The sequence below is a fragment of the Leptidea sinapis genome, chromosome 12, assembly GCF_905404315.1.
Source record: "Leptidea sinapis chromosome 12, ilLepSina1.1, whole genome shotgun sequence".
NCBI classification, from domain to species: Eukaryota; Metazoa; Arthropoda; class Insecta; order Lepidoptera; family Pieridae; genus Leptidea; species Leptidea sinapis.
This window is the reverse complement of record NC_066276.1, coordinates 3,689,949-3,703,878: the sequence shown is the minus strand read 5'-3', so window position 1 is coordinate 3,703,878 and position 13,930 is coordinate 3,689,949. Positions and strand designations below refer to the sequence as shown.

General features: G+C 35.0%; 1 protein-coding gene across 1 annotated transcript; it reads left to right on the top strand.

Annotated features, from left to right (window-relative positions):
• Positions 1-234: 234 nt before the first annotated feature.
• LOC126967129 (NADH-ubiquinone oxidoreductase subunit 8-like) lies at positions 235-1,887 on the top strand. Its single transcript, XM_050811553.1, has 2 exons — positions 235-576; positions 1,402-1,887. Exons 1-2 carry the CDS (start codon positions 288-290, stop codon positions 1,833-1,835), a joined length of 723 nt encoding a protein of 240 aa, XP_050667510.1. The 5' UTR covers positions 235-287; the 3' UTR covers positions 1,836-1,887.
• Positions 1,888-13,930: the final 12,043 nt, after the last annotated feature.

The following is a 13,930-nucleotide window of genomic DNA, read 5'->3' as shown; positions in this document are numbered from 1 at the left end:
GAATCCATACAAAAATAATCATAAAAAGTGAGAGCTGTAGATAGATTAATACTGATTTGCATTTTTTTTTGTGAAAACGGTGTTTAAAATTATTTTAATTGTCAAATTAAGCCAGATTGGAAAAACCGTTCATTATAAAGTTTAAAAAATAAAAATATAAAAGATCACAATACGGACAAGTCCTTTAGAAAGTATCATTAAACCTCTTTAGTTTTTACATTGAATGCCAAATCATAAAAATAATATAAAGTATTTTACGTTAAACGTCACAAAACAAATAATCTACGATGTTATCTTTTCGATTTTCATATATTCGAGGACATAGGGGTAGTATTCGTAAGTACTGTGATAGTTCATGTGCCCAAAATGTTCAGTGTCCCCCTTGTCCTCCACCTACTCCAAGAAGAATACCGTATCCAACAGACCCTCGGGCAACCACGCCACCATTTTACTGCACTCCAAGAACTAAATACGACGTTAACTTTATCTACGTAAATGATAAGCCTCCTTCAACTGATCTAAAGAGTTTCGTGGACAGAGTAGCCCAGGCTGTATTTTGGAGAGAGATAATAACAGGTTTGATATTCAAATTCAAATATTTTTATTCAAAATAGGATGTGACATCACTTATTGAAAGTCAAAAACTACCAGCCATTCCAAAACGAATGCCTCAGACCTGAGAAGAATGGGCGCAACAAACTCAGCGTGCTTTTTTTTCATCAAAAAAAATATGTTTACAAAGTCAATACTACTTATTATTTAATACTACAATTAAACTTATTATTTAATAGTCTGAGGGGCGGTCGCTCCATTTCCAATCTGTGGTATCATTAAGAAAGTCAATGATATTATTTGGAATAATATCATGCTTATTAATTTTCACTATTACCATACTTTATGCATAAGTAGTTTAATATGTTGTGGGGTTATATTTCTAGCTTTTTTTTCTAATTTTTAATAACAAAGAGTTGTTAGGCCACCACCACTTAAACGTACGACCAGAAGGCAGAGCTATACTAAGAACATAATTGAGTTGCATTATTGCTTATCTGTATCATAATACAAAAATGCAAAAATGTTAGCAACAGCTCCCAATGAGAATATAGTTTATTTGAATTTATTCCATAGTGAATTTGACTTGGATATATTAGGTGTTTAGCAATGTTTAATTAGTAAAAAAATAAATCCGTTACCGTAATATGAGATGGAAGATGTATATTATATAATAATGTATAAATTAAAAATACTGTTGTGGACCTCAAATATTAATTTTTCATTAATTATTTTAATTAATAAAATTTAAATGCCCTTTTATTCAACCTTAGACCCTTTTGATCAAAGAAAAGCTAACCGGAAATAATTTAGAATAGCAAATATGGTAATTTTATAAAAATCTTGCAGGATTTGCTGTGACATTGGCTCATATCTTCAAGGAACCAGCAACAATCAATTATCCATTTGAAAAAGGTCCTCTGTCACCACGTTTTAGGGGTGAGCATGCTCTGAGAAGATATGCTTCAGGTGAAGAAAGATGCATTGCATGCAAGTTATGCGAAGCAATATGTCCTGCACAGGCCATTACTATCGAAGCTGAAGAGAGATCAGATGGGTCTCGTAGGGCCACTAGATACGATATAGATATGACAAAATGTATTTTTTGTGGCTATTGTCAAGAGGCTTGCCCCGTAGATGCAATAGTCGAAGGTCCTAATTTTGAATACAGCACTGAAACTCGCGAAGAACTCCTTTACAATAAAGAGAAGTTACTGAGTAATGGTGATCGGTGGGAACCAGAAATTATTAGCAATATTCGGGATAATCATCTGTATCGATAATGCTTTCTTTTTTTTTATAATTAGAGTCTTAATAAAATTTTATTCATATTAAGTGACCCTTTGCTTTTGCATTAGGATAATTTAAGATATATTTATTGGTTATTTGTTACTAAAATGCAGTACCTTAGTAGGTAGTTTTAGTGTTTGGTTTGGTTTTTATGACCATGGTTGTTTTTTTTTATGAATATAATATATATATGAGCAGGACGTTCAGCTGAAGGTGATTGATACGTCCTGCCTTTGATTGCCTGCCGTCCTGATTCTTGAAAAGCCCGAATATTCTGAGGACACCACAATTGCGCTCGTCACCTTGAGACATAAGATTTTAAGTCTCATTTGCCAAGTAATTTCACTAGGTACGGCGCCCACAGTAAAGTTCCCCCCGCAGACCGTAACACAGTAAAGTTTACACAATATCAAAGTCATTAGAATGCAGTGTAAATTATTTTTAATGCAAGCTTTGGAACGGTATATAAACCATGACCACAATGTGTCTGTAATTTTTCGCTAGTACTATAAAAAACAGTCAAATGCAAATCAGATTATTGATAATATAGATTCAGTGACGAACATAATTGCAGCAATGAGAGCTGCAAAAGCCAGATCCTAACCCTTCAGTATTATAGTAGTAGACACACTTGAAATGGGCCGTAAATTCATTGATCTAATATACATATTGTATAAATAAAGTTGTAAGTCATCAAATTCATACTAAACTGTTGTCCAGGTTATATCTATACTGTAATTCTTGTAGGACTAGAAATGTAAGGCCTTTCTTAGTTCCAACTTCTCGGTTGTGAACTTCACATAATGCACCTTTTAATAGATTATCTCGTTCATATAATAACTTAAGAATAGTCTTTGTAGTTTTTGACGCCTAGTTTTAGACACTCTGCGCTTATTTAGTTTTTGCTTATTGTATGTATGTATGTAATATTTAGAATATAATTTTACTTCGTGTGCTTTAAATGTATGTATATTTTTTTATTAGTTAACACGTTTACATGTATTTGCCACAGTCGTGAATGTAACATAAAATAACCTATTGTATTGTTTAAATACATATTTATTTTAGTTCAATATCACGCCATCGTTAGTGTTAACATTTGATCGATGTATATGTTAATCATGGTTTCCTTAAACTAGCGTTATTTTCTTATTTAGTAATACAAGCTGTATTCACGTCTTATCGGTGTGGGTACCGACTAGTTTCGGACCATTCGGGGGTACTTCATCAGGGTGAGTGTGGTGGGTTCGCGATAACGTCCCATCTCTTATAGCGGACAGGGCAGGGGGCGCGTGATGCACAGGCGGTGATGACGAGCACGTTAAAACTGACACTATGTCACTATTGGTGTCCACTACGTCATCATCGGCACTATGGTATTGCGAGATGTGTTTTGTAATACAGGTTTCCAAGTTGATGGCAGAGCCCAACCCTTGGCTCTATTAAAAATTAGTTCGACGGTAGATTTCTAAGCCTTCCAGCAGCTTGCGAGACACAAAGTTTTTATCGCGAGCAAATACTTTCGCCCTATCGAACGTAATATAGTGTAAAGTGTTGGAGCTTAGGGCATGCTCTGCCACTGCTAAAGTTTTGCTGTCTAATTTTCGTACACTGCGGATGTGGTTTTAATAATTTAATAGAGTTATTTTGTAATGATTAATACATGTATGTTGTTTGGGAACCAATAAATAAATAAATATAGTCAAACAGAATGCTTAATTCTGTCGAGGATGGATGACCAGAGTTAGTGGCCTATCTTAAGATTAAATAGTAGGATTACTCAACAGCAGACCAAATTTTAATGTCCAACATTTACGTAGGTAAGTAAAAACTCAGTATCAACAAAAGCCAACTCTGACAAACCAGTATCACGAAATATCAGCCCGCAGAGATTAAGTTATATTTTTTCTCATGACAAGTTTACCGATACATTAAAGTTTGTTTGTTGTTCTGTCGGTGGCCGCAGTGTTGTCAAGGGAGCAATAATTCAGTTACTAGCCACTGGAGAGCAGAGTGAGGACGGATGCCGCAGAACACACAAATATTCGTTTACAAAAACATTTTGGAGTAATGATAATGTATCTTCACTTGAATTCGTAGATCTGACAGTATCTGGATGGAAAAAAAACCCGCTGAGTTTGTTGCGCCCATTTTGCTCAGGTCTGAGGCATTCTTTTTGGAATGGGTGGTAATTTTTGACTTTCAATAAGTGATGCCTCAACCTATTATGAATAAAAATATTTAAATATGAATCAGCATCTTTTTTAATGAAAATAAGAGACGAAACAAGCAGGACGTTCAGCTGATGGTAATTGATACGCCCTGCCCATTATAATGCAATGCCGCTCAGGATTCTTGAAAAACCCAAAAATTCTGAGTAGCACTATAATTGCGCTCGTCACCTTGAGACATAAGATGTTAAGTCTCATTTTCCCAGTAATTTCACTAGCTACGGCGCCCTTGAGACCGAAACACAATAATGTTTACACATTACTGCTTCGCGGCAGAAATTTTGCGAGATATTCCCAATACAAGTATCATAAGACAACTTACTGGGAAGTCTTAACCACTAAAAAATGTATATGTAATCTTTGAAATAAACGAAATTTATTATTTATTTAATTTATTTATTATTTATTTAAATAGGCGTCGTTGTGGTACCCATAATCTAGCAGGCATCCGGTGCAAAGAAGACTCCCACTGGTCTTTATCTTTATCTGGTATTGAGTGGTAGTTCAGTCGAGTCAGCCAAATGATAGTCCATTTCATCAAAGAACAGGAGGTGGTGATTTCATAACTTTTAGGGATCAGCATCTATTTTATTGGTCATCAACAGTATTTGCAGCGCTTTACCAATAATGAGTTGTACAGGAATATTTTTATATCCCGGATTATGATTGCAATTTTCATAGGTTTTTCTAATTTATTATCAAAGTAAAGGATAGCTCATAATACAGTTGAATATAATTATTCACGTGTGAGTTACTGCTAAGTATAGAAACTACCAGCAAGATAAATTTGATGGGACGGAGGTCCATGGAGATCCATGAGTAGTTCGATTGATGCCGAGAAGAATTAAACCGATATTTCAAATATTTTTTTGTTTTATTTCATCTATTCACAAAACTGATAGTAGAAAAAGAAAACTAAAAACATAAATCAAAATCAATCATAATCGTCTTATATCTGAAGGTGACAAGCGCAGTTGTAATGCCGCTCATAATTTTTGGGTCTTTCATGAATCCTGAGTGGCACTGCATTGTTATTGTCAGGGCGTATCAATTACCACCAGCTGAATATCCGGCTCGTCTTATCCCTTATTTTCATGAAAAGAAATATCTAATAGTACATAACTTAAACATAAATAGACATAAGTCAAAAACCACCGCTCATTTAAGTAAAGTAAAGTAAATTTAAATTTGTGGATTCTGTGTCGTGTGTGTCAGGCATATATCGTGAATACTTGAGTTTACAATGTTCTAATTAATTGTATCAACTAACCGCTAGTTGCAGAAAGCATCCTTAAAGTTAATGTTTCATTAAATATAATACCGTCACTTTCTTTTTCATTTTGACAGTCAAAGATGGAATGATGCTTTTTGCAAGTACTGGTAAGTTTCATAGCTAAGAATAATATAATATAATAATAAAATTGACACACTTTTTACACAAATTATCTTGCCCCAAGTTAAGCATATATAGCCTGTGTTATGGGTTACAAGACAGATATATTAATACAATATACTTACTTAAACATACATAAATTCATATAAACATACATAAATACATTTAAACATCCATGACTCGGAAACAAACATCCATATTCATCATATAAATGTTTGCACCTACCGGGATTCGAACCCGGGACCTCTAGCTTAGTAGGAAGGATCGCTAACCACTCGGCTATACAGGTCGTCAAGAATAAATGCTTTAAAAACGTTTCGATTTCCGCGTAATCGAAGTGAGCGTCCAGTTACATATTCAGCTTCAAGTGCATAATTACGGTTAAGCCGGTACATATCAAAGCTAATGGAGGGGCCGACATGTACCAGGTAGTGCTAAAAATAGAAGATTTTTATAGAAACCAAGTTGATTGAGGCACACTGAGGTAAACTGCACAATATGTCAAAAGAAAGTCAAATTTGACGACTTCATTGTTCAGCTCAGCTTTACGTTAGAAGTTCGAAAGTGTTCTACTAATTATTTTAAACTATTTTTTAGTAACTCGTGTAAGGTATTTAGTATATTTAACGTTTGAATATTTTTGTTGCATCACTTTGCATAATATATTGTAATTGAAATGATTTGTAAAATTAATTGAAAATAAGAACTTGTAACACCTAATCTGTTTTGAAAAGAGCAACCTTTGAGTTTCTTACTCGTTTTTTTTAAAGAAATTTGCCTTCCAAATGAACTGTATGAAAAAATAACACATTTCAAATGTATTATAATTTACCTATGAACTAAAATATTTTCGATTTGATTCGGTGGACAAATTCAGCTGCTGGTATTAATTTATGCATGAGCAGTCTCCGTTATATATGTGGATAAAAAATGCATATGGTATTAGACCTCAACGGAACGCCAACTTATGTAGTCTCTTGGAACTGGCTTAGTCGTCGAACATTTGAACCAGCTCTTCACTCTGTGCAGTCAAATGGAAAGAGCTGGTACAGAGAAGAGCCAGTTCAGAGATGACAACAGTTTTCCACGTGAGGCCATATTTCATAAATGTTTGCATCTCATCAATATATGTTTTTTTTTAACTAAAATAAGGGACGAGACGACGAGCAGGACCTTCAGCTGATGGTAATTGATTCGCCCTGCCCAAACCGAAAATTCTGAGCACCTACTACAATTGCGCTCGTCACATTGAGACATAAGAAGTTAAGTCTCATTTGCCCAGTAATTTCACTAACTACGGCGCCTTTTAGCCCGAAACACAATAATGTTTACACATTACTGCTTCACGACAGAAAGAGGGGCCGTTGTGGTATCCATAATCAAGCCGGCATCCTGTGCAAAGAAGCCTCCCACTGGTATATGGTATTCCGGTTTCCATAGTAAATGCTACGCCTAGCGTAGATAGTTTGTATGAAAAGTAAAAACGAATGATGTATGATATAAGTAAATACTTTAAAATATCGTCACTCCTGATGCCAGTTTTTTCTTCCTAACCTGACGGTCAATAGACAACTTATTATGAGGGTAAAGATAATACTTACTCCAAATTCAGTCAAAGTCCAACAGTAAATCGAATGATATAAGAGGAAAACTCCCCGTATTCCTTGGCAACTGTGATGAAAAAGGATTAGTCTATGAAGCGCTAAACGTCGAAAATAAAAAGTATTCGCTTGGGTTTAACCATCCATAATGACCAGTGTGGCCATTAGCTAATGCTTTTAAATCTTTGAGTGAGACTGAATAGAATGTAAGTTTTTGTGGGATCTTTTACTAATTATGAAATTGATAAGCTATGCTAGAGTTAATAGTCTTTCGCAACATAATGATGAGCTTCACTTTCATATAAAAGACATAAAAGGCATTTATTTTCTCAAAATTGATTACTTTAGAATTATTTTTGATGTCATTTCTTATACTACTGGATACTACTACCGCTTCGGAAACAAATGGCGCTCTGAGAGAGAAGAAGGGGCGCAAGAAACTCTCCCAGCATTCTTTTTTTGCGCTCTTTTCAATAACAATATACAATATTGTACAGTGATTTCTATCGCTATAAAATAATCACAATCTAGTCACAGGCTGTTCGATCTTTTCGATATTCAGCAGTGGCGTAATAGGATTTACAATTTTTTTATAAACAATTTAAATTTATTTATAGATAATGCCTGAACAGTGGCTGGGACTTTATTATAGAAGTGTATACATTTACCCTTAAAGTATGTATCTTATGAAGCCTACTAGAATTAGTTACAAGCAATCCCTTATTTCTAGTGTTATAATAATGAAAATCACTATTAAGAGCAAAAAGGTGACGATTTTTGTGGACGTATGTAAAATTTTTTCATAAATGTTCTGACAATGAACAGTCATAAAATTTATTTCTTTAAATTTTTCTTAGAGACTGCCTATAGAATCCTGATGTTCGAATTAATATAGTTTATTCGCCGCAGTAGAGCCGTTTCCACCATAATAAAATCTAGACTTGGCTACAGACAGTCTGTTAAAGGCAAATTTGATAAATATGATTATGATTGTTTACTCTCAGTATATTTCTGAAAATTTTAGATTTATAAATCAAAGTAGTGAGTTTAATAGCTGTAGCCACATGAGATGCACGAAATTACTTTTTTTTTATGGAATAGGAGGACAAACGAGCGTACGGGTCACCTGGTGTTAAGTGATCACTGCCACCCACACTCTCCTGCAACACCAGAGGAATCATTGGAGCGTTGCCGGCCTTTAAGGAAGGTGTACGCGCTTTTATTGAAGGTACCCATGTCGTATCGTCCCGGAAACACCGCACAAGGAAGCTCATTCCACAGCTTCGTAGTGCGAGGAAGAAAGCTCCTTGAAAACCGCACTGTGGAGGACCGCCACACATCCAGATGGTGGGGATGATATCGTAACTTGTGGCGTGAAAAACGTGGTGAAATTTGGATTGATTAAGGAGAAATTACTGATTGCTAATTATAGTAGGCTCAATTAAATACACAATAGTTTTAAAGCTGCATGTATATTCCTTTAAGTCCCTACATATTATGTTCCGTCATGATCTCAAAATAAATCTTAAAGTTTTATTACATTTTATATGGCATTATCAAGGCGGGACTGTCTAAGTTACAATTAAAATTTAATTTAGCATGAAACATGTAGTGATTTGACATAAGTTTGAAATAGAAGTAATTACAGCATGGCGATTTGTAACGAAGTATAACCCGGCCAAGTATGAATGCGAAAAGATTGCTTAAAACGTGGTAGATTTCGGCTATCTCCGTTTTTCACAAGATTATAGCCATCATCTGTCGATGTATTAGTGACTGCACATTTCATACAATCGAGTGAATCGCTATTTTCTTAGAGAGTTTCGGTCTTCTGATGTCTATGGGCGGTTGCCTCTCCTCTCCCCATTACGTGAGCATTCTCTAATATATAAAATTATCGTGTCATGGTGTTAAACATTGAACTCCTCCGAAGCGGCTTGACCGATTCTCATGAAATTTTAGTGCATATTGGGTAGGTCTGAGAATCGGACAACATCTATTTCTCATCCCCCTTAATGTTGAGGGCGGTCCACAAGAAATGTTTTTTTTTTAATTTTTTTGACATTTTTTTTTAAATTTGTTTGTTTATGAGTCAGCATTAAAAATACATACAACTTTAAATTTTCACCCATCTACGATCAACAGTTACTTTTGTATCGCGATTTTAATATCGGCAATACAACGTTTGCTGGGTCAGCTAGTATAAAAATAAAAAATGGATATGCAGAAAGCTGTATGTCTTAACCGCCGATAATAAATAGACATAAACGATGAGGGAGCCTGGAACTAGATTTATTTTTGTTTTGATCAAACATTTATGTTCTTATGTTATGTTAACGTAATATTATTAAAAGAACGTAAGAAAATATACTATCGGTAAAAGTCGTACCGATTTAAATAGGATTCTCAAGGAATCAATTCAGAATTTTACCAGTGGGAGATTCAAGAAGCATTATTGTGTTCCGGTCTGAAGGGCGTGTTTTAGCTAGTGAAATTACTGAGAAAATGAGACTTAACATCTTATGTCTCAAGGTGACGAGCGCAATTGTAGTGCTGCTCAGAATTTCTAGGTTTTTCAATAATCATGAGCGGCACTGCTTTATAATGGGCAGGGTATATCAATAAACATCAGCTGAACATGCTACTCGTCTCGTCCCTTATTCTCATAACAAAAATTAATTATTATTTTTTGACTTTGTAAATTAATATATTTCTATTCTATTCTAAAATGATAACAGAAACATTACTTTTAATAGATGGAGAGATTCTCAGTATCTAATGTTTCAAAAGAAATTATTTTCCGTGCACTAACATACTTAAATTTTCCTTCATGTTTTCTCATTGTCCTGAATTAACTATGCAGTTCATTGTGGTTATTAATTTAGAACAATGCAAGCTTAAATTATGTTCTATACTTAGAAGATTTTCAAAGCTCATATTTTACTTAAGTATGCTCATTAGGATTTGATTTTAGACATATTATAGTTTCATTCAAATTCAAATGTTTTTATTTAAAATAGGATGTGACATCACTTATTGAAAATCAAAAACTACCACCAATTCCAGCGAATGCCTAAGATCTGAGAAGAATGGGTGCACCAAACTCAGCGGGCTTTTTTTTCATCCAAAAAATATCTTTACAAAGAAATATTGTACAATTAAACTTATTATTTAATAAACTGAGTGCTGTAGCTCTGTTTCCAATCTATGGTGTCATTAAGAAAGTCATTTATGTTATAGTAACCTTTCATTCGTTTCAATGATCTCATGATTGCTCTACGCAGTCAAAGTCCTTTTGTATCAGAAGATACATAGCTAAAGGGACTAATAAACTGCATTTCCATGTAGTGAAAAACGATTATTAACTTTAAAAAAGATTTAACTTATTTTTATGACAATAAGGGACAAGACGAGCGGGACGTTCAGATGATGGTAATTGATACGTGTGATTGAGTGCCGCTCAGGATTCTTGAAAAATCCAAAAATTATGAGTGGCACTACAATTGCACTCGTCTCCTTGAGACATAAGATGTTAAGTCTCGTTTGCCCAGTAAATCCAGTAGCTACGACGCACTTCTGACCGAAACACAATAACAAAAGATTAATTACATAACAAGATGGACCGAAGATCTGGTCAAGATCCTTGGAATACGTTGGATGAGGGCAGTGCAGAACCGATCTTCGTGGAAATCTTTGTCCAGCAGTGGACGTCTTCCGGCTGATGTTGATGATGAATAACTTAACGTCCTTCAGATGGACGATGCGGACGCGTTCTTAACAATTAACGTGCAGCCAGGGTGTAGACAGGACCTTACCCTTAACGTGCACACAAACCCTGGCATGAGTCAAGAAATTATGCTCATTCCCTTTTTCTTCCTTCCTTTCATTTGGCCTGTCGTCATAGGATGGCAGGGTGTCTCTCCCACATCGAAAAGCCCATAGTTGTCACTTAAGATACCCTTCGGCGATTATTCCATTATTTCTACTCGCCGAAGAATGTCAGGGCAAAGTACATTTTGGGGAAATATTTCGGTAAAAATGCAAGTCTTAAGGATAAGTTAAAACCATATCTTTACAAAGCTGTTTTAGTGAAGCATCCATTATTTTGTTCCATTTAGTAAGTAGCATTATTAGCGAGAAATACTAGAACAAAAGATAAAAGAAAGTAATAGAACAAAGGTATATGAACAAAGGCATCACATTTGACTAACTTTAAATATAGCAGCGTGAAATAATAAAGTGGAAATTTATTTACGGCCGTTCCCAATATATTATCTACAGATAGAGATAAATTACTATCTTCTACTGTCAGTAATTAGCAGTCAATAATCTGAAGCTGTCATAATATACCCCATAAGTCATTCTTATCGCCTTATATTGGATCGCGTGAATTGAAATTTCCATACAAACTTCTATCGCTGGTAAGCTTTACGTCGTCCCGTTGACAGGCAGCGTGTACGGATAAGGTGAGTTACCGTCGATAAGTTTATTGGGACAGAAAAGTCAACGATAGTTACGATTCCTATCTCAAATAAGAGATAGATTGAATATTGCGAACGGCCGTTAGAGAAATGAGAGAAAGTAGAATGTTCTCGATTGAGAAACTGTGTAAGTTACGTGTGAAACTATTTTTATACATTCATGATGCTTAGAATATAATCAGTCATTTTGTGTGGCTATATGAAAAAGCCCTCCACTAAATCGAGACCTCGTTGAGGCTGTATTAGCGCGTCCGTAGGAAATCATATGAGTGTAAAAATAAAAATAAACTGTGGCGAAATATAGACAGACATACCTGAGATTCCAAGTAGAGATGGTCTACAGCTGGGGACTCCGCTAATCCTCTAGGAACTCCTGGTGATAAGGTGGGTGTTACTGTCCTCTCGACATTTGTAGAAAAGATTTATGAGTTGCGTTGCACAGCGATCTTGATACGATGCCATTAGCAGGTTGACCACTGATGAAATATTAATTAACTATTATATGCGTATTGCGAGTTGCGATTTGCGTGCAAACTTTGCAGGTGCTCGGTGACAATTTGGTTACGGCACAAGAGTCAACTGGCCTTAGATTAGCCACTCAGATACCAATGCGTCTGTTATCTATGGGTATCTCTCTATGTTTTTAGAAAGTGTCTGCACTATAGTATGACATAACAAAAATTATAAAAAAGAGAATAAACAGTTGCGGCGCATCCAGAGTCTGTGTTGATGTCTCTTCAGCGATGTAACATTGATTACTAATATTTCGAGGTGCGGTAGTGTTTCTACGTCTTCCGAGTAAAAAACCCATTGCACTAGTCAATTCCTGCTACAAAAGGCATGAGACTATAAGATATAATTTATCAAAACTGTTCACTTTGGCACTGGAGAATTCATGCAAGATCTGTTTTAAATTCAGAAGCTCAAAGTCATTCAACAAGCTATGGAGATACCTTGCAGTTTCTCTGCGGGAGAGAATTCGTTATAAGAATATTCGCAATAACAAGCCTTCCGAAATCAGCAAATGCCCACGGGCACTTAATTTTGCAGATACTCGGAAATTGAAAGTGCCTTACGGCACACTACGCCCTGACCAAGTTCTGATCCTCATTTTGTTTAAAGTAGTTTATTTTGCATCGTCTTATAGATCGTTTAAATAGCTTTCTGATACATTCACTCAAATCATTGTTATTATAAGCAATCTGTTTATAAAATAATGCGCGTTGACAGAGACCTGCGCCTGCTCCAAAATCACGCCGATCTAAAGCGTTGGTAGGCGCGCGGGTACTTGCCGATTTTGGAAAGCTAGTATAGCTAACATTACAGACAAAGCGCAAATAATTAGATATAGTGTCCATTTACAGGCCACATCGCTCGTTCGCTCATTAGATATTTGATGGGTATAAAGCATGGCGAAAACCGGACCGATTCTTATAAATGTTTGAACGATAGTTCGACTCAAGACTCTTGATTATAATTCAAATTTTAATTTTTCTGAACATTTCTAAGATTATTTTTGTGGAACAACTAACAGTTTTGACGAAACCTGATGTTATTACAACAATATTGAGGAATTTAAGGAGGGAAAACCAATAACGAAATTTTTTTTCTAATGCTTGATGTGATTTGAAGAACGCTTGACTTGTCGACGAGGGTCGGCTTTGGGAGCCTTGTCATTGCATTGTCAGTTTGTATATCCATTAGTGCAGGTTTTTAAGCATTTCTTATAAGCTGGTGGGCAGATATAGATGCCTTTTCGGTATTTATAACGATTGGCATATGAGCCTACTTAATCTTGGCTTGCGCGAATGTTTCAAGTGATTGATTGTATTTATAAATTGAACTTACTAAAAGTTCGTTTTGTCGCGGATTGTTAAACAAGAAGAGAAATAAAATCCATATGCCGCTTGTGTGCTACACGAGGTACATTGGTATTGCTAAACTTCTTTAGACTAGTATTACTTATCTAAGTTTATGTTAAGAAAAATGTTTTATAATATAAAACATTTCTTAAAGTGTTAAATGTATTATATATATAGAATGTTGCGCTATTATGGCGACATTAAATGAACACACGGGGAGAGCTACTTAGACTTAATCATAAAAAATAAATTTAAAATAAAAATACATAATTCACCTAGATAAACCAATTTTCCATAGCATCATTTCGGAACATACGGAAAAAAAAAACATTAACATATAAGAGACATCCAGTCCTTCAAATTGAGTATAAAATATATTATGTTGTTTTGTTGAGAAATTTTTATGTTCCTTCATCTTTTGTTATTGTTCACTTCGTTTGTTTTGCATGCTTAGTCATAGAAACCTCAAGTAATTTGAAATCGTATATTTGTGTAATATTCTCATGTAAGTGATTTCATG